We start from the raw sequence: 20,437 nt of genomic DNA, 5'->3' as shown, positions 1-20,437 counted from the left end.
TAATTCTTCTTAATAACCAATGTAATCTGACAACAGTCAATAAAAAGATCAAACTCACCTAAATGTACCCAGTTCTTCGTAAAATAAGCGGTACGAGAAGCAAAGTCAATGCCACACCCGACTATGTCGCTTCTGCCAAAACTAGGATTCGGCGGAACCTTCAAAATGCACGCTGGAGGATTTGTTCGTCGCCCTAGATAATGACAGTTAATATCCAAATCTGAAAATTGGCATGGCATGATGACTCACCCTTTCGGTCCAGAGGTACCCCTCGGGCCTAGCATATTTTTCGAATAGTTCTACGGTGTTTCCGTCTTGCATCGGACCAGCAACTTTGGCGCCCCTAGCCCAATGCGTAACTAGTCCAGGCACAATTTTCAGGTCTCCAGAGCGATAGGCGTCCATGATCGCCTTGATGTTCGGAATATGAAGGTCGCCTGGCCCCTCTTTCTCCAGTTGATCCAACATTCCTTGCAGTGTTCTCAAACGTAAACAAACTTCCAGGGATAACCCAGGGTTGGCCTTCTGTAGTTCCCTAAAATAAAAAAGTTGTTAGAATATATTATTTGATTTACTTTGAAAAGACCTCACTCGTGTTCTTTCTTTTTAGCAAGGTAGCGCTTTAGTCGATGCTCGTAGAGTTCTGGAATAACATTTTCATCAACTTTGGCCTGAAGGGCCACGATCATTGCGTCGACATCGCTAAAATAGTTTCAGCATCAGCAATCATCCTCCTCCAAAACAAACGGTTAAGAACCAACTTCTCGTCGATATTAGGGTCCAGTTCCAGGGGGTATCCTTCGGGTATTTCTCTTTTTGGTCTCGGTCTCTGCATCATCGCTTGGAGGCTCAACGACGACATTGGGGGCGAATGAATGCTAGTGCACATGTGGTATCTCCCGATATGTTAGCTGCTAACCAAAAAGCCTTTGGCTGGCTTATCCAAGCGTGGTATGCAGCTCGGCGGAGCAAGGTGGGTTGTTGTGGGAAACTAACGTGGCGGGGCGGGGCAACGATAATAAAACGATAATAAATGTTTTCACACTAATCCAAATCAGGCAGTTGAAGACTAGCACGAATGAAAAAACACAAGTATATATCGCTTCCCTTATTAATCTTAGATTCTGAATTCCTACGAACTGCATATATCTTGACCTTTCATTTAAGTTGTTGATAAGATTGAAATACCAGTTGACACCCACGTTCCATAGCTAAACCTGTTCAACATGACTCACTACCGTCTCCCCCTTCGCCCCCTTTTGCATCACATTTTGTTCCTCTGCGATACGTCGCTGTTCAGCCTGAACAAGTTCCACTGGGCGAGCGCGCTGCGTCAACGTCCGGTTCCCACATACTATCACTGACCGATGCTCCATGAAGATCTCGTCCATGTCTTCGAGCGTCCGTTGCGATGTCTCAGGATACAAACAGAAGACGACGGGGAAATACGCCCAGACGATGATTGCAAACACTGCATTATTAGTACACATGAAGAAAAAGAGGAAAGAGGAAACGCACTCAGATAAAATCGCCAGTGCAAATTATCAACCCCGACTTTGGTGAACTGCGTAACAATGAATCCGCCCATCCAGTTCGTGGCTGTGGCAGCAGCTGCGCCACGTGTGCGCCAGCCCAATGAGTTGACCTCTGAGTTGTATACCCAGGGAACTTTGGCGAAGCTGGTGCCGTAGAAGAAGTAGTATAGGAAGAACATGGCTGTTGTAACGCGACCAAGCTGTGACAAGTTAGTTCCTCTCCTGTCTGACCTTTTTCCCTTGGAATTATCGGCGTTGAGAACGTACTAATTGCTTCCGAGATGGGTCACTCTCGGCTTCTTTTAGGCACATCGATGCAATCAGGTAACATGCGCCCATAGTGACAGAGCCATAAAGCATCAACCTAACAAGTCAGCTATGCCATATACAACTCGAGTAGCAAATGATAGCAAATGACATACTTTCTTCGACCACACCAGTCAATTATAATCAGACAACAACACGCGGCAAAGAGATATATCGTTCCATTGACAGCCGTCAAAAGCCGACTTGTTTCCTCATCCAGACCAACACTCTGCTGCAAGAGAGTCGGGAGGTAGTAGCCTAAAGCATTCACGCCACTAAATTGTTGCATAAACTGTGTACCGCACGAGAGAAGTAGCCGGCGGAGCGTCTGGTTTTTATCGCGACAACGGAGAACATCCTTCGCAAGAAGACGGTCTTTGCGCTCCTCTTGAAGGGCTGCCTGGATGGATAGAAATTGTGCCATGACATCTGGGTTCGTGATCTCAACATTTGGGCCTTCGAGTCGTGCGATCACCTGGATTGCTTCTTCTGGACGATCCTTGAGGAGGAGCCAGCGAGGCGATTCTGGGATGAGCACCAGTGCAATTCCCACGATGACGGGGAATATCAGTTGAAAGCCAAGCGGGAAACGCCATTGTAGTGCACTACCTTGAAAATACAAGCCATAATTCATCCAACTGGCAAGACAGAAAGCAGCTGTATTACATAGCGATCCCACCACGACAAGCTTCCCACGTGATCGTGGACTTGAGCATTCTGCCTGGTAGACAGGGCAAGTGGACGACGTTAGCCCCATCCCAAAGCCATTAATGATACGACCAACAATCATCTGCGGTAGATGCCACGAAACTGTTTGCAGAATGGCGCCAATGACGTTGAAACAGAGTCCCAGGGCGACGGTTTTCTTCCGACCAAGCTTGTCGCCGATGGTGAAAGCGCAGATGGCGCCGAAGAATGCCCCTAGAGAGAAACAGCTGGTCGTTATTCCGGAAGTGTTTGCATTGGATGTCTCGGGGAAGTGCTTTTTAAAATCGGCTGAGATGATGACTCCGGAGAAAACACCTTGGTCGTAGCCAAACCAAGCCATTGAACTAGCATTCGTGTTAGTGGAATTTGCATCAGTTGATAGATACAGTTTCATGGGTGTGGGTGGTACCAGGCATTAGCGATGGTGACGAAAGCGAGAAGCCATCGTCCGGAGAGACGGTTTGACAGATCAAGGAACGCCATCGCTGCTCTTTCTACCCTTGACTGGGGAAGATAGTAGTATCGGAGAGAGAATACCACTGGAGGTCCCTTGTGGTGTTCATCCCTGTCATGACAGCAGATGAGAGGGCATTAAATAGTGCAACAGTGATTTGAAGCTAACGGCAACGAAGCCGGAAACCCCATGGGGAGAAGCAGAGCCCGGGGAAATGAGCGGTGGGGCACGTTATGGGGCTTAGGGGCTTCTGGTTGGCTCGGGGGTAGGCGGCAGTGGTTGCCATCCAATAGAAATGTGCCAATGTTTGGCGCACTGTTGTGATTGGCTGATTTAGTTTGTACATAATCCGTAGTATACGCTATGACGATTGATCTATAGTAGGAGACCCTGCTGGATTTTATTGTATAGGTGGTGGCGCTCTAGATATATATTTTCAATCAAAGAATAAGACTAGGTCTACTCCGATCTATTCATTTGAAGAGCCTGCGCCACCAAATCACGGACGGTATCCTTGAATGAATGGTATGTGTAGCCGAGATCCTTGCTTGCCGCCTCTCCGTCCAAGCCGTAGCTGTCATCAATATTCTGTTCATCTTGAGAGACGTGGTCTTTCAAATCCGTAAACTCTTGAGCAATTATTCCCGCCGCCTTCGCGTACGAGAATCGCTCTGGTGCTGTTGGTGTATACCTTCTCCCGCCAGCCTCCTTCGTGAGCAGCGCTCCAATATGGGCAGCAGCCAGATCACGCACATCGATCCAGAAAGGTACCCGAGCAACAGGCAAAGCTGAGCCACTTGCAACCTGCCACAGCATCGCATTCGACTCATTGAGCTTCTCAACACTGGAAACAGGGTGTACCACCGGTCCAAACGTCATGGGAGGACAAAGTGCTACGAGATCAAATGCTGGCTTTTTCTCGCGAACATAGTCCCAGGCTTCTAGTTCGGCGAACTTCTTCGACCCTCTGTATGCCACGACAGCAGTGGTGGCTTTATCTGCCGCCTCTTCATATGTTAACGGGTTCCAGTCAGCCCCTGTGTAGGTAAAGTACGGCGGCGCTTTGCGGTTGGCATCAAGCACCGAGGCAAACGAGGACGTCAATACAATACGTCGTATTTTTGGGTTCGTAGAGGCGGCTTCAAGCACAGCCCTCACTCCGTTGATTGCAGGGCGAATGAGTTCTTTCTCGTTGTCTTGTGTGTCGTATGTAAAGGGCTAGGTAGAATTAAGCTGTCAGTATGTTGCATAATATCATAATCTTGGGTCGAATTACTTACACTGGCTGTATGAACAATCCCATCAACGTCTTTCACGGCCTCAACAAGGCCACCGGGATTTTCAAAGTCTTCAATCTGGACAAACTCAAGTAAGTCTGCATGATGTTTTCGCGTCTGTAACATAGCATCTCCCTTGGCTAGAGATCGAGTAGCACCCCGCACGCGAATTCCACGAGCTAGCAGGGCATCCACGATATGAGCGCCGATGAAACCAGTGGCCCCAGTAACGAGAACAAATTTGATATCCATTGCTAGCAGGTCGAGAGACTATCGTGGGACGAGCTACAGAAAGAAGATGTTGCCATGTTTCTAAAAACAAATGACTCCAAGTTTCATAGTGTTTATTTCCACCTGTTACTCGATGCATCTAGATGCGGGGACTCCGACGTGGTTGGCCGGGGGGAGGCGGCAGCTCCATAACCAAAGTCCGGGGGGAAAGCCGACTGCGGTGCGGGCCTCTTCTTCGCGTGGGACATGGAGCTCCTTGGAGGTGATAATGAGGAACAGGGGACAAATATAAGGTAAGATCATGGTGCGCTGTATATTTTTCCTTGCGATAATCTTGTTGCAACACCTTGGTTTCCAATACACAAAATGGGTTCTCTCTCTGTAACCACCGAGCACGATGTCACCATCGCCTCTTTCGAAATCATAGATTTGCGTTTCCCCACGAGTCTTGACGGTGTCGGGTCTGATGCAATGCATGTGGGCACTAATGGTTCGCATCCTTACATTCAACTGAAGACAAACCATAACGATTTGGTCGGAGAGGGGATTGTAAGTGCCGCACCCCCAGTTTCTTAAGCCGTGACTTCTAACAAATACCTAGGCTTTCAGCAATGGACGGGGAAGCGAACTGATATGCTTGGCCCTCGACATTTTCGCACGCCGTGTCGTTGGAAAAACGATGCACGAACTCACTCGGAACATGGGCAAGACATGGCGTTATATGGTCTCGGATTCGCAGTACCGGTGGATTGGCCCAGAGAAGAGTGTCACACATCTGGCGGTCGCCGGAGTATTGAACGCAGTTTGGGATCTATGGGGGAAGATTCTGCGTAAGCCTGTGTGGCAGATCGTTTGCGATATGACCCCGCAGCAGATTGTACAGTGTATCGATTTCCGATATATCACGGATGTCATCACCCCTGAAGAGAGTATAGAAATGCTCAAGAAAACACAGAGGAATAAGGACGATCGACTGAAGGAAGTATTCGAGAACCATGCGGTCCCTGCCTACACAACTTCCGCGGGGTGGCTGGCCTTCTCCGGTGACCGCATGCGAGAAGTGCTACAAGAAACCATCGCGGCTGGGTTTACCGTCTTCAAATTCAAGGTTGGTACTAGCGTGGAAGCAGACCGAGAGAGGCTTTCTGCTGTCAGGCAAGTGTTGGGATACGACAAAGGATATCAGATTATGATTGATGCAAATCAGGTAAATTAGCGGACGTGCGTTATACTATCAACAAAGAACTGACGACTTTCAGGTGTGGAGTGTCCCAGAAGCTATCGACTACATGAAGCAATTAGTAGAGTTCAAGCCGGTTTTTATTGAAGAACCTACTAACCCTGATGATATCCTTGGCCACGCAGCGATTCGGAAGGCCCTTAAACCATATGGTGTTGGCGTTGCCACTGGAGAGGCAGCACAGAATCGTGTCACTTTCAAACAGCTCTTGCAAGCCGAGGCAACGGATGTTTGCCAGATTGATGCTGTCAGGCTCGGTAGCGTGAATGAATGTCTAGTAAGTCTTTCTCTGCCTTCTTTAGCCTTGGGAGTACATTTTAGGCTTTCCAGCTGACTTTTTAGGCTGTCATGCTCATGGCACTCAAATTCGATATACCCTGTGTGCCGCATAATGGGGCCATGGGGTTAACCGAGTTGACTTCTCACCTCAGCATAATTGACTACGTTGCCATCACTGGGCGTAAGTCAATGCTCGAAAATGCCGATAGCCACCGCGAGAATCTGCGCCATCCTTCCAGGATTGAAAATGCCCATTATGTCACGCCTCTGGCCCCTGGGTACTCCACTGGGTATACCGATGAGGCACTGGAGAAATACACCTACCCTTCAGGTAGCTTTTGGAGCAGTGATATCGGACAACAAATTATCGCCCAGCCTACCGGTGGTGAGTTGTAAACAAAATGCAAAATCCGGCTTTGCTTTCAGATTATATAGTACCTGAATCATACTTGCACAAGAAGCCTGCACTTCTTCCGAATATCCTCTAAAATTGACACAACCACTTCAAGACTAGAAAATGCCCACGGTCGAAAGTTGTCAATTGCCATAGTCTGGAGCTCTTCGATATCGGGTACAAGATCTTGTAGATCTCGATTCAAAGAAGCCAAAGTAAGAATTATAATCGCACCAAGGGAGCTTAGGGAAGCCGGTTAGCATAATAACACTACTAGTGAGAATAAAAGAATTCATACGACAAGGCGAATGTCCACGTGTATTGACTAGGCATAGTCACAACTTGCGTAGTATGGTGTAGGTACCATCGACAACTCTCAATGCAAAGACCGGCCTTCTCAACCATCGATTGTGGTGCGCGGTTAGAGCCGTGTGTAACAATACAAAGTAAAAATGGCCGGTAAATAATATGTCGGGCTGCAAAGTAACGAATTTTTAATATCGTCTGTCGACTTGCAGGGCTTTCTGTAGCGGTGTCTTCAAGGTTCGGCCGGAAATCCTCCGGTATAGAGGAATACCATGTTTCCAGCTGTGAGCGCAATTCGTTACAGACAGCATCAAGTGAAGCCACCTCCTCCATTGAAAAGTCATCCGATATCAACGACGTAATTGCTGGTTGTGAAAGCGGGTGTTTCTTGCCTGGATATAAGGAATTGTGAATGCGGTTGAGCAAGCGTCGAATTGATATTTCCGCGAGATAATGGGTTGACTCTGTAACTCCGAGATTAGTGCAGCTTGGAAGATAGATGTTGTCTGTTAGTTCTTCCAGTCCACTCCGTGGGAGCTCAAGCTCAGCGAGCCGATCACACTCAACGAGGAAGCAGGACCAAAAGAGACGTGCAAGATGCTCTGCATCGTTGATATCGCTTGGTAACGTTTGGGGTAAATCGATCCTATATTTGTTAGACTTGCATAAACTATCGGCTAAAGCACATACCCTACTCGGTTTATCTGCAGTACTGTTGATGCGGAATGGATTAGACGCCAGCTTTGAAGGGGTCGGACGATGTAAGCAAAATAGACACTGGCTAGGACTAGGGCGTGAGTCACTACCATGCTCGAAGGAAGGGACCATGCAGAAAAGGATATAAGAGTAGACATAGAGTACTGTATATACTCCATGCCTGGAGGCGATGTTTTAAATGCTTCGAGGTCTGGCGTGGCTGTCGCAACGGCTCCCAGCGCTAAAACGACCATGCATAGCGTAGACTCGGGGCTATGATCAGGCCCCATCTCCAAAAATCTTTCGTAGCAATTCTCGAAGTCCTTGGGATCTAGAATAGGGTGATTAGGGTGGACAACGGAGAAAAAAGCTGACACTAAGTGGTCCGCAATTTCACGTTGGATATTAACGGAAGTTGTAGGTAAAAGACACGTTTCAAGAGAAAATAGAGGTGAATGACAGCTCCGCAGTTCAAATCTGAAAAATAGATCCGTGGGATAGTCGCCAATTAACGCTCTGACGGATGGTAAGGTCAATAGGTAAGTTGATGATGTCTTGTGCTTCACGGGAATGGTGAGAGGCGGTAGGTTTGACAAGTCAGGCGAGACACCCGGACGAGAGGATGACCAAATTTGAGGCTGCGTGTCTACAGCCGGCGGTAAATGCTGACTCTGTGGCGTTGGTTCATCGCTCAGACTGTGTATCTGAGCGCTGGAGAGAGCAGTTATGCACTCCGACTGTTTCTGGACGAGAGTCTCAATGTTGCGCAACCTATCGAGAATCTCGCGGCTGCCTCCCGACGCATCAATTCTAGGCGCTGTCAGTTGCATGACTTTATTTCTCGACCGTGGAAAGTCTGCTTACCTTTGTGATGGCGTGTCATCGTAGTGACACTCAACATCCAGTTCGATGCAATGCGAACACGACGGCTTCTGTGCGTCGCAACGCCGCTTTCTGACGGAATTAATTAGCATTCTTGGCTTAGCCACCAGTTCTGATGAGGACCACAGTCACCTGCTGCGGCAAAAATCACAGGCCAAGGCTGCGCGTTTTCGTGTGTAACTCATGTCGCTTCTGTGGACACTACACGCGTGAAGTGAGAGGAACAAGGAGAGCTTCGAGTTGCTTCATTCTTCGCTTCCCACGGCAGGAGGTCAGCTGACCACCCCACCAACGAGACCCAAATAGCTTCATGTTATCGAAAAATAAAGACGGATTCCCAATCTGATGGCAAAAGCAATATTAGTTGACATAATAATGCCTACATAAAAACGTATGGTCGGTCAGCTCAAGGCCACTAACCCACGGTCAGTGTAAGGCTTATTCTACTAAACCCTTAAGAGTTTAGATGCTGTACTTCAAATTACAAGATCTAACTGATTATTTTTACTTTATAAAATTTTCTATTAATTGATTGATCCAGTCTCTGGAGTCAATTTGGTCGCTTCCTTGACTGCGTCCTCATTTTCAGACTCATCGAGGGCGTTCGTGTGGTTTAGAATGTCGCTCCATTCCAAGTCGGAATCTTTTCTAGATGTCTGCTATCTTGCATAGCTCGGCGATGATATTGTGGATAGGGCCCTCAACTGCTGTCAGGGAATCTCTTGCTTAAATCTTGCAGCAGGTAAACAAACCATGATGGAAAATAGGCGAAGAGGGCCTTGTACTGACGGTTCCAGGCAATTGTTCTGTTCTACGTAGTGAAACAGTGCTTTGTAGTTTGGAGAATTCTCAGCCGCCATGATTCCAGCACATGACTGACTCTCTGAAAGGATAATCTCGTGGACAATGACTTGTACAGAGACGAACTCATTCAACAAGCGAGAACCAGGTTAAGTTTACAGCTAGAAATATGATATATCACAGGCACCACCATTGATGCACAAACCAGGTTGGATTGGGGTTCATCTAGACGAGGGCAGGCTTCTCTGAAAATTTAGTATCAAGTTACGAACAACAAGCAGGTTAAGAACAAAATGGCGACAATAAATTATGGTGAGTATCTCTCTCCTACGATGGTAGCGGTAGAGGAAATGAATCTCTAATGGACACTAGCTAGATGAAAACATTCCTGGGAGAACTTCCTCGCACAAGCGAGATGGTGGCTTCCCCAGACTCGTATTCCGTGTAACGATCCTGCTGGAAAGTTCATGTATGACGGGCTAGATTTGGCCAAAATAGACAAAAAAAACATGGAAGCGCTCGCAAAGAAAGACAATTATCGTGCTTGGCTGGACGGCGAGAAAAGCCGCATACTCGTGTTACGTGCCAGTATCCGTCGGCAAAATATACCCGGCTACTCGCGACCCTGGCAGAGTCTGTGTACAAGGAAAGCCAAACTGGAGCAAAGGTAATCTTTCATTATACACTGAAAGAAAATTATGATGCGCTTTTTGGATCAATCATCGTCCAGGCTCTGGGTTGGGATTACGATTTTTATCTCAGTCAGAAGGGCACCGTGACAGAGTTCATTAAACAAATCTTTAAAAAGAGGGCAGACTTGTATCAATTGCAGTGTCTTGCCAAGCAAATTCTCTGTTCGTGGACCAACTCCCACTATATTGTGCCCAGACAAATAGAAACAGCGGGTCGTGGCGACCGATATAATCTTCAGAGAGCAACGGTCAATCTGGGGAAGGTGATTCAGGACACTTCAAATATCAACGGGTGTCTTTTCATTTGGGAGTACGCTCTACCGGACAAGGCATTACCAAGCCTCTCTTCGATGATTAAAGATCCTGGGGAGCAGTTTAAACAGGTGGTATGTGAACAGAGATGGTTGTGGTAGGATCTTGCAGCTACTGGTACATCAAGTCTGCAACAGAACTAGACAGAGCAGTACTCAAAGTTACCAATGTAGCCTCAAAGATGCATGCGATTATACCAGTCACAATGCATCAGGCATCACCTAATAGTTCTATACTACTTCCTTTACTCTTCCTTTACTCTAATATTAATTATGATCTATGCCAATTGACCCATGTGCACTTAATGCATAACTTAAATTCCTCAGCCTATTAAACATCTTCCAAACTCTAATGTTTACAGTTTGAGTCATATAGGTATATAAGAGACACCCAATATATATGCGTGTAATTGTATGACATACATGATGTCTCTATGCACATTGAATGATCTTCCAGATATCATAAAGTAGAGACGGCTGGGCGCTCCAGTACTCGTTGGACATAATTTTGCCAAACAAGCTCAATATCATTCCTATAGATCCAATTCATCTCATCACCGATTGAAAACGACCCGAGTCGCGTTTCAAGCGCACTCTCAAAAACGTACATCGGATCGCTGCTTTGGGCTTTGGCTTTGGTCTGTGTTTGGAGGACTTTGGCCTTTTCATTGTCGAGGTGGTTGTGCATCCTGTGGTAATACGGTGAACGAACTTCGTTGAAGATTTCCAGCGCATCGGCGATATTCTGCATCTTTGTAATCTGTGCGTCGCCGGGGATGGTTGGTTGAGGTCTCGTAGTAGTATACTCTATTGCTCGAGCGAGAATCCAGCCATCTTCCAAAGCAAAAGCGGCACCGGAGCCAAATGCCCCTGTGAGAGTATTTGTCAGTAAAGTCATCTATTTTAATACCTGCATTGCGGAAGCGTGAAGATTTACCAGATAGCGGGTGACTGGCATCGCCTAGAAGCACTACTTTGCCCAATCCAGTAAGCTTCTCGAGCCTCGGGCCTGAAAAGGCAGAAAATTCTTTCCAATTTCCTTCTGGAACGCGAGACAGAGCATTGCGTGGTCGGGGGTCGTATTGCTGTCAGACAGAATGTTAGCCATCCGGTTTAAACTACATAAAAAAGCATGATGCATGAATTACCGTAAAGTGAGCGGTGACTCGCTCATTTGTCGCAGGGATCCCCCAGCTAAATCTCCTTTCCGTATCTAGAGCCGGGTCTATAATATACCGACACGAAACCTCAAGCATTTGCTCGGATTTTGGCGCGCTCGAGTCTGAAAATTCCGATGGATCATCAACCAGGGAGAAATAGCAATGACCGGCAGGGCCGTGCCACCAGGATGTCTCTGGGACCAAGTCGGGGATATCAGATAGAGACTTTGCTGGAACTAGAGTCCGCCAAATGGTTGTACCTATTGCTGTTAGCGAGGTACAGTTAAAAAAACATCCACTTCCATACCCGTGAAGCTTGTAACGTGGTCTGGGAAGATCGACAATCTCACCACCTTTTAAAAATTAGCAATAGATAATTTTCACTATTTACATGTGCAAAAGCGGACAAACCTACAGATCGAATTCCGTCTCCGCCTATGAGTAGGTCAGCTACAGTCTCAGTCCCATCCTCAAAAGTAAGACGAACGCCTTGCGCTGCAGCATCTTCAATTGAAACCAATTTTTTATTAAGCTGTATAATTCCCTGGGGAACCTTTGATATCAAAGCAGACTGTAATCTTGTTCTCCTCGCCCGTATCGTCCGGTACTTGAGAGGCAAAGAGGGAGCAGGCCTGACACGCCTAATTTCGCTGGATATTCCATTTCTGCGAGTAGGTATAAGCAGAGGAAATAAAGTGACGGCGCTAGTACATATGTAATATGTAATTTAAAAAATCCCCTACCGATGAATCACATTCTGCTGTAAATGGCCACGCACCTCCTCGGCAGCTCCGAGAAGTTCAAGAACCTTCCAGCAATTGTATCCAATGTTGATTCCTGCGCCGACTTCTCGTAGCTCGCGAGCCTTTTCGTACAGGTCTATTTTGATGTTTGGGAGTGCTGATAAGGCAATTGCAGCGCCGAGTCCAGCCGGGCCGCCGCCGATAATAGCAACACGGAGAATGTCTGCTGAAGACGACATTATGGGTTGAATTTACGTGTGGCGGTTTTTGTTTCTAGGACGTTATAGGGATCCGTTCCAAATGTGCTAATTATTTGGAAAAAGGGAATTAGAATGCTCTTTATATATGAGTTGTCAGATTTGTCATTTTGTCGAGCTATTATGCAATATTCTTGATTACTGTCGCGCATTCGTCGGTCTTCTATGACGCGATCTACTAGGGCTGCGCTAAGCAGATGGTTTTTGTCGCAGTAAGAATTTCCAGCTTATCAATAAAAGGCGTCAAGAGTATCAATGATATGTGAAAAGTAAACATTTGAAAGTATTAGTAAGCTATATTGAAGGAAATTATGGTCAACAACATCTGTTGACGTACAACATTGAACGGCGACGTCGAAATTTGTCAAAGCAAAATTCGTGCCAATACAACGCGCATATTTATTTACCTAAGTCACTGTGTTTATATTCCATTCCAAACACAACAAACACACTAATTACCATGTTTAACAAGTCAGCGTCGTTACCACCCGTTACGTATCCGCGTTATACTCCTTTCTGTCTACTCAGTATGGAGTCAAGGCAGCGTAAACCTAACTACATTATTATTGTTGTTTGTAAAATTAAGCATTATGTTCTATTCTTATTATCGACTAATAAAATCAAATTCAAAAACCCACAAAAAGTCCGATGTCACTAAATTAGGTACTCGCAACGAGAACAAAAAATATCCGCATTAGGCAACACCTTTCCCAAAACGGATATTTGGTGTTCCAAGCCCCAACGCGCCGCCCTGCACCTTTTCAAGTAGGCTGTGCTACACTGCTAATTTAGGTTTTTTGTTAAGCTTTTCGGCGGTGTTTCCAAAGTTCTAATCCTAAAGCTCTTTAGAGGCAAACCCTATTCACTAGACTGCGTAGATCCCCTGAACCGGACCGATCCCCAAGCTTAGTTGCGCGCGCAAACACTTTTGCTTGCGCGCTGGTCTCGCGCTGCGTTCTGGAAACAAAATTATGGAGACGAAATTGTAAAAGGACCAAAAAGTTATTAATATATAAGAATGCCCTTCCTTCCCGTGAAATAGCAATTACAATAGCATCATTGAAATTAAATATTAAAAACACATCCAGCAATAATGCTTTGGTCAACTTCAGCTGTTCTGCTCCTTGCCGGAACGCAAACAGCTTTTGCCAAGTGCAAATGTGTATGTTTGATGAGTCTGATCTATATTGAAAGAAAGAGAGAGAAAAAAAGGAACAAAACTAATTATACTTTACAGACACCAACAGACGACTGCTGGCCATCCCTCTCGTCATGGAACTCGCTCAACAGCTCCATCGACGGCCGACTCATCCACAACAAACCGCGCGCTGAAGCGTGCTACCCAGGACAAAATTATAATGCGCAGGCGTGCCAGGAAGTTGCCAAAGAATGGGGGGACCAGTCGGTCATTGCGCTGGATCCCATCGGGTATTCGTATCCGGCCACGCCCAGCTGTGCGCCTATCAACACCACGTTGCCTTCGTATCCGCTGTGCGAGCTCGGCGCGGCACCGGCGTACTCGATCAATGCGACCAGTGCGACGGATGTGTCTGCGGGGGTCAGGTTTGCAAAGGATAATAATGTGCGGCTGGTGATTAAGAATACTGGGCATGATATGGTTGGAAGGTGAATTCCTCTTCCCTTTTAAAGACGGCAATCAATGCTAACATTGACTCTGCAGATCGCAGGGATACGGCAGTCTGAGTATCTGGATCAAATACATCCAGACCGGCCTCGAATTCCACCAAAACTTCGCCTCTGCTGACGGGTGCCAACCGAACTGGACTGGAAGCGCCATCACCGTTGGCGGCGGATATGTGTGGGAGGACGTGTACAACTTTGCCGCGGAGCATGGCCACGTCGTTGTTGGCGGTGACGAAAAGGTGTTTTTTCTCCTTGAAAGCCAGCCATATTCATATACTAACGGATATATAGACTGTCGGCGCCATTGGCGGTTACATCCAAGGAGGCGGGCACTCGCCCTCTAGCCGCTACTTCGGCCTGGGAACCGACCAAGTCCTCGAGATGACCGTGGTGCTCGCGTCTGGCGAAGTTGCCACAGCCAACGCATGCGAAAACCCAGATCTCTTCAAGGCTCTGCGCGGCGGCGGTGGCGGCACCTTTGGCGTGGTCATCTCGGCCATCATCAAGGCATACCCGACAAAACCGATGCTAATGCACAGCATGGCGGTGATCCCGATAAAGGCGACCATCGCCAACACGATCAACGCGACGGCAAACATCATGTCCAAGTTTGCCGTTCTCTCCGACACCGGATTCTCGGGCTATGCTCTGATGGGCGATGCGTCCATGGCTTCGGCCTCGTACCCAACCTCGCTGTATGCCCATGGCTTCGGCATGATGATCCAGGATGAGAACAACCAGGACGCCATCATCGCCCAAGCCAAGGCGCTCGTCGAAAAGGAGATTGTAAATGACCTACTGCCGTACAATGGAACCGAGTTCCTCGTCACGTCCACGTTTGAGACCTTGCCCACGTTTGCCGAGTACTACAACGCCATCGGCGGGCAGTCGACGACAGGCAACACGAACATCATGCTGAGCTCGCGCATGTTTGGCAAGGAATCGCTCGAGAACAACGCGCCCAAGCTGAACGATATGCTGCACACTGTGTTTTCCGAGACTGACAACGGCACGCTCACCACGGACAAGACCATGTTCCTGATGAACCTGGTGGGCGGCGGCGCCGTGCTCGAGTCGCAGCCGCACGTCTCGGTGAACCCGGCGTGGCGCAAGACCTATGTGCTAAACGAGATCATCGCTGAGTGGCCTTTTGACCTGACCTCGCCGGAGATCAAGGCGTTCAAGGATAACGTCGTGTACCGCAAGACGGATGCCATGAAGGCGCTGACTCCGGGTATGGGAGCGTATATCAACGAGCATGTTGGCGAGGATCCCAACTGGAAGGCGGACTTTTACGGGCCCAGCTCCAACTACGACTGGCTCTTGTCGGTCAAGCAAAAGTATGATCCGGAGGAGGTCTTTTGGTGCTGGCGCTGTGTCGGCAGCGAGGGCTGGACGCAGGAGACCGACGGCCAGCAGTATGGGCCGTTGTGTCAAATCAACTAATTGCAATACCCATTGCTGTACATAGTGTAATCTTTGTTTGTACTATATAGATCGTCGCATACATAATGTATTTCTCATGTCATTGGTCAATTTCTTTAAAAAAAGAATGCAGTAGGTTTAAATGACGTCATTTGATTAATATAATCGATACGAACACGAAAACGAACACAAATCAGTATGTACAAACAAGGAGATTATAACTGAATGATATAGTGCAAAACGCCTTCCTAACTACCAGCCAATAACCATACCAGTATTTATCCACACTCTGACTCCATACATGCCCAACATGCCCAATGAGTGGTGTTTTCTAGGTACAAGAGCAGAGCGCTACACACGCCGTCTGCTCACACGCTCGTTCATCTGCGGAAACATCTCGTAGCTAGTTGCGTTCTTGCCACCCGTAGAATACCACTTAATGCCCAAATCAACAGGGAAGTCAGGATGCAAAAGACCGAAGCGGTCGGAATTCGTCGGGATCCCGTCCACCTCGCCGGCCACGGGCTCCGTCATTGTGTCGATCAGATTGCGGTCAATCCAGCCCTGAGGTTTCGCGTGAAGCCGGTCCATGCGGGAAATGTCGTCGTCGATCTCTTCGTTCATGAGCGATGTCAGAGGCGGCGCGCTCTGGTTGCTGCGAGAGCTGTGGTTGGCTAGGATGTGGTAGGGCAGATTCTGACGTGTCGCCGGCTTGTCCGACAGCTCGGCCAGGATGTTCAATCCCACGTTGCCCTGGTTGCGAGTCGACCGAGTGGCATGGTAGCTCTGACTCGCCGTGCGTGCCATGTCTGCTGCCGCCGGGGTTCCAGCCTCGTCCATGATGGCAGCGCTATCGGCATCATCTGCATCACTGTTGTTCCCGTTGGTGGCAGTGCCGACGCCTTCCTGGTTTCTCGACGTAGAGAAAAAGTGCGCTGTCGCAATATGGGCTTGGTTGGCATGCAATGCAAGCTCCTTGTCGGTAAACAACGAGTTTATGCTGTAAATCTTGTCGGTCTGCTGTTTTTCGGCAGTCGCTTTGGCGCGCTCGGCGGGAGTCGACAGCCCATCGCGAGCAGGGGACCCGACATCTTCTTCGGGGGCTTTTCGTTTTCTTTTGTTATTGCCATCGATACCGTTGCCAAGCTCGTCGATGCCAACTCGGTGTCTGGTATGGCGAGTCTTGCGGTTACTGTGAATGCCGCCGGGGCTGGCCGGGTTTGTGATGGTAAATTGGTTCGGGTGGAGGAGAAGTGCGTTGGTATCGGAGATGTCCATCTGTTCCCTCTCACGCAAGAGGCGCGACTTGTTCGCGGTGACTTTTTGCACAAGTCGCTCGCGTAAAGTGCCCGACAGCTGTTTATACTCTTCTCTCGCGAAATGTTGACGCCATGCGTATTCGTGTTTGTAGCGTTCGAGGGCTTCGTTGTGGCGGTTCTAACAGAGTTAGCGAGTCCCTAAAAATAAATAATAAAGATAACACATACCATCACTGCAACCAACTCTGCATCCCGATCCTCTTTAGTCTCATTAATCTCCTGCACAAACCTCGAAAACCAACCGCCCGACCGCGAGGCCATTTCTTTGCCAAACACGCCACCGCCAACAGTAGTCTCAATCAACTGAGCAATCTCCTCGGCCGAGTCGGGCAGCGGGCCAGGCTCATAAGGGTCGGCGTTGTTGATCAGCGTCATATCGCACTGCAGAGCGTGCAGCTGCTGGCGGAACTGCGTGTCGCGGTTTTGGCTAAAGGCGATGGTCAGATCGTGCAGGCGCTCCTGCAGCTGCGTGCGTCTCTTGTCGCGTTTCGACTGCGGTGCATTATTGTTGTTGCTGTTCGTACCAACACCGCCAGGGCCAGGGCTGATTGAGCGGCCTCGTGTATGCAGGCTGCTGCCAGCTGCAGTGGGAGACATGGGGCCTGGTGAGTACGCCATGGTTCCAAGACCAAGGTCGTAGAACCAGAGGGTCGGAAACGAGTATGAATAATTGTCTGCAGATGGAAATCTAGAGCATATAGAGCTTGGCAGACATGGTAGTAAAACAAGAGAAGAGTTATCATGCGGAACGCAACAGGTAAAGCCTGTTCAGCTGGTGTTGACCGGCCGGAGCAGGACCGCACATGGCTCGGGCGGAGATACATTTCTCCGAGGTCGCATTCGCACTAGGGCAGAAACGAGTGCATTGCTTTGAATTTTATACAGTGTCAATAATTTATTGCACTCTTTTCAAATAATTTATTTGTTATATAAAGCAAATGGGTATTATACTATGACGCTCATATATAGCATTCACAGGCCAAAACGTCCCAACGCCCAACACTCGAAAATGCCTTTTTTGCAAATGCCCTTCACACCCAAGAAGATAAGAAAAAAAATATAAACCTAAAAAATAAAGTCATTTCCCTCATATATCATATCAAGTCCGACACAAAATATCTAGCGAAATCGGCGAATTACAAAGACGCCCAGTTCAATATCCTCATTGGGCGACACGTCGTAATTTCGCATTTTGAGTCCGTCCATGATTTTGGCAAGCATCATGGACGCAGTTAAGTGGCAGCCACTAGAGTCTGGGCTATTTGTATATCTGCTCAGGGTTTGCCAGTTCCGGCTGAGCAAGTCTTTGATCCGCGGTCGCTCTTGTTGGATATACCATTCCTTCCAAAGCTTTGGGTCGAGAGGAGCGAGGCCCTTTTCTGAAGTGACAAGGCTAAAACGGGAGGTCTGGTTGCTCCATTGCTGACACAGCAGCTCAATGTTGGCTTTCATGGTTTGAAAGTCCTCCATGCTGTTGACTGCTTCCAGACGGCCAATGTCGCGACTGACATCGGCGGAGAAACCGTCGACCACGACTGAATGGCGGAGCAGTGGGTCGAGGATGGGGCCAAGGTATTGGCTCTTGAATGTGGTGGCACCTCTCTTGGTAGGGTAGATGAACAAAAGACATCCGCCGAGCGGGGACAGTTCGAGCATACGGTCGGTCAAAACCGATGGACGGCCGTAGCTAAACAGGTCACGGTATTCCCGCGATGTCGAGGGAGGGATATACCGTTCCAAAACAGAGATATGGGTGCTGAACGGGGGAACGATAGGATGGGGCCAGTTGACCTGGCGGGCAAATCCCAGGGTATCGTGGTACGCGGGCACGGTGCTGGCGCTGGCAAATACAGTCGAGTTGGCGTTGGAAAACACAGATAATGAATCAAAGTAATTGTCCATTTGCCTCGAGTTGTTGCCCGGAGTGCTGGGCGGCGAGGTGGGCAGGTTTGCCAGGCTAAAATCTTCGGGCACCGCATGGATGACGTGAATATAAGGGACGATTTCCGGTTGGAAGCGTTCGCGTAGGGTTTCAATGATGGAGGCAAAAACCGTATCTTGTGTTGGCAGCTGCATCGTGTGTCCTGGGGACTGAGGGAAGGGGAGAGTCTGCGAGACCAGACGCATGGAATCGATGCGAGTATTTGAGTCTAAAAGAAGAGCAGAGACTGTTTGTGGATTAGCCTTCTTTGTATTATATATATATATATATATATAGTTTTATTAATAGGGTTGAGGGTCATCTTACGGATGGTGTCTATGGCAGTGTCCAACCACTGCTTCGAAGTGGCCCCGTCGTGAAGATCCGACATGTGCTCATCTCCATCTAGCGAGGGCCGGTGAGAGGGCTGGTCGAACGAGGAACGCAGGGTCTGGTTGGAGTCGGGCGGTGAAGGGTCCTGCCGGGAGCGACCTTGGTCCATGAGCGTTTGGAACTTGGGCGAGAGGACGCCGGGGGCGGGTCTCCAACGAGCACGCTCATCCTCTTCGTCGGCGGGCGGGGTCAGCGGTGCAGAAGGCGGATGGTCCGGCTGCTGGGAGCGGTCGCGCGACGGGGGATCAAGTGACATGGAGTCTGTGATGGACAAGGGCGGGAGCTGCATGCGCGTCCTGTCCTTGGAGACGAGTCGGGACAGGGGCGAGTACAGACGCTGTCGACGAAAGGGCCTCAACGGCGCTGGAGAGGAATGGGCTCGCGTGGAACAGCAGGCAGCGGGGGGAGACGACGACGACAGCGACAGCGACATGGAATGCTGGTAGGAGGCAGTCCGCGGACAGCTGTTGTTCCTGTTGATGGCCCTGTTGGTGGTCCTGTTGGTAGTCCTGTTGGTGTTCCGGTAGGGCTCAGCTCCCATCAAGAAACGGCGTCAACGACGGCATGCGTTCTTTGTTGGACAGTTTATTTCAAGATTGTCGACAGGAAGGGCGGATGCAGGACGAAGGGTGAGCGGGATGAATACTGGTCGATAAACTCGATAAACACGGACAGCAGAGCAGCACGAGAAGAGAGAGAGAGAGAGAGACGCAGGACAGACGAGAAGAAGAAGAGACGAAGAGAAGAGAAGAAAAGAAGAAGCGAAGGAAGGAGGCCAGACCAGCCCAGGCGGTGCCGAACAAAGTTAGATTGCAGGTGGGCCCCGGCGCGGCTCCACTCGCGGTGCCGCAACGGGTCTAGCGGCCTGATCACTCTCCAGTGTATACCTACTACAGTATACCGGGACACTGATATTGCATACTAGTATACTGCCAGCATATTATATACCGTAGTACTGCTTGCTTTAGTATGCTGCTAGCATGCTGCTTTCCTGCAGGCAACCAGCGGTCAGCCCGTTCCCCCCCCCCCAGCTGCAAGGCCGTACAGAACGCTGTACACCATACACCAGGGCTTAGCCCTCGGCAGCCCCCGGCCCAACCGCCCCGGTCTAGACCGCGATGCCAATCTCCATGAAACTCGCATCCGGCGGCTGTTGGAGACTCGGGAGAGATGGGAGGGGGAGCGGGGAGGAAAAAACTGGATTTGCGCAGTTTCGAGTTAATGTCCGACCGTCGACAACTTGACATTCCGTACAGACGGGCGAGTGCTCGATGGCCAGAGCCTAGACTGCGTACTAGTACCAGGTAGTAATACTACCAAGTACTCCGCCCGGCTAGCACAAGGCTGAGATTAGCTGGATCGGCACAGAGAAGCTCGATTCGATTGCTATACTTGTAATTATTGTCGTCGAGCATGAATAATTTACTGCGTACATATTTTATTAAGACTGAGGTGTGTAAGTA

The 20,437-nt window shown here is 48.9% G+C and overlaps 8 protein-coding genes across 8 annotated transcripts; 2 read left to right on the top strand and 6 right to left on the bottom strand.

The window, feature by feature from the left end:
• Positions 1–160: 160 nt before the first annotated feature.
• TRUGW13939_04488 (uncharacterized protein) lies at positions 161–862 on the bottom strand (the record flags this gene model as incomplete). Its single annotated transcript, XM_035487661.1, has 4 exons — positions 161–193; positions 250–535; positions 592–702; positions 762–862. 4 exons carry the CDS (start codon positions 860–862, stop codon positions 161–163), a joined length of 531 nt encoding a protein of 176 aa, XP_035343554.1.
• A 349-nt stretch (positions 863–1,211) lies between these two features.
• Positions 1,212–3,032, bottom strand: TRUGW13939_04487 (uncharacterized protein; the record flags this gene model as incomplete). Its single annotated transcript, XM_035487660.1, has 5 exons — positions 1,212–1,471; positions 1,519–1,735; positions 1,803–1,899; positions 1,958–2,893; positions 2,959–3,032. The coding sequence occupies 5 exons, from the start codon at positions 3,030–3,032 to the stop codon at positions 1,212–1,214; spliced, it is 1,584 nt and encodes a 527-aa protein (XP_035343553.1).
• A 430-nt stretch (positions 3,033–3,462) lies between these two features.
• Positions 3,463–4,532, bottom strand: TRUGW13939_04486 (uncharacterized protein; the record flags this gene model as incomplete). Its single annotated transcript, XM_035487659.1, has 2 exons — positions 3,463–4,221; positions 4,284–4,532. The coding sequence occupies 2 exons, from the start codon at positions 4,530–4,532 to the stop codon at positions 3,463–3,465; spliced, it is 1,008 nt and encodes a 335-aa protein (XP_035343552.1).
• Positions 4,533–4,877: 345 nt separating this feature from the next.
• TRUGW13939_04485 (uncharacterized protein) lies at positions 4,878–6,426 on the top strand (the record flags this gene model as incomplete). Its single annotated transcript, XM_035487658.1, has 4 exons — positions 4,878–5,060; positions 5,113–5,718; positions 5,771–6,028; positions 6,094–6,426. The coding sequence occupies 4 exons, from the start codon at positions 4,878–4,880 to the stop codon at positions 6,424–6,426; spliced, it is 1,380 nt and encodes a 459-aa protein (XP_035343551.1).
• A 47-nt stretch (positions 6,427–6,473) lies between these two features.
• TRUGW13939_04484 (uncharacterized protein) lies at positions 6,474–8,400 on the bottom strand (the record flags this gene model as incomplete). The annotated part of the gene is made up of 4 exons (XM_035487657.1): positions 6,474–6,666; positions 6,789–7,376; positions 7,421–8,236; positions 8,291–8,400. 4 exons carry the CDS (start codon positions 8,398–8,400, stop codon positions 6,474–6,476), a joined length of 1,707 nt encoding a protein of 568 aa, XP_035343550.1.
• Positions 8,401–10,572: 2,172 nt separating this feature from the next.
• On the bottom strand, positions 10,573–12,254 carry TRUGW13939_04483 (uncharacterized protein; the record flags this gene model as incomplete). Its single annotated transcript, XM_035487656.1, has 6 exons — positions 10,573–10,982; positions 11,050–11,197; positions 11,261–11,532; positions 11,580–11,625; positions 11,688–11,937; positions 12,016–12,254. 6 exons carry the CDS (start codon positions 12,252–12,254, stop codon positions 10,573–10,575), a joined length of 1,365 nt encoding a protein of 454 aa, XP_035343549.1.
• Positions 12,255–13,365: 1,111 nt separating this feature from the next.
• On the top strand, positions 13,366–15,362 carry TRUGW13939_04482 (uncharacterized protein; the record flags this gene model as incomplete). The annotated part of the gene is made up of 4 exons (XM_035487655.1): positions 13,366–13,434; positions 13,510–13,898; positions 13,954–14,155; positions 14,208–15,362. 4 exons carry the CDS (start codon positions 13,366–13,368, stop codon positions 15,360–15,362), a joined length of 1,815 nt encoding a protein of 604 aa, XP_035343548.1.
• Positions 15,363–15,692: 330 nt separating this feature from the next.
• On the bottom strand, positions 15,693–19,407 carry TRUGW13939_04481 (uncharacterized protein; the record flags this gene model as incomplete). Its single annotated transcript, XM_035487654.1, has 5 exons — positions 15,693–16,778; positions 16,829–17,348; positions 17,416–17,505; positions 17,997–18,828; positions 18,909–19,407. 5 exons carry the CDS (start codon positions 19,405–19,407, stop codon positions 15,693–15,695), a joined length of 3,027 nt encoding a protein of 1,008 aa, XP_035343547.1.
• Positions 19,408–20,437: the final 1,030 nt, after the last annotated feature.

The sequence above is a fragment of the Talaromyces rugulosus genome, chromosome II (genome assembly GCF_013368755.1).
Source record: "Talaromyces rugulosus chromosome II, complete sequence".
NCBI lineage: Eukaryota > Fungi > Ascomycota > Eurotiomycetes > Eurotiales > Trichocomaceae > Talaromyces > Talaromyces rugulosus.
Note: the sequence above shows the minus strand (reverse complement) of the source record. Positions and strands in the feature narration are given on the sequence as shown.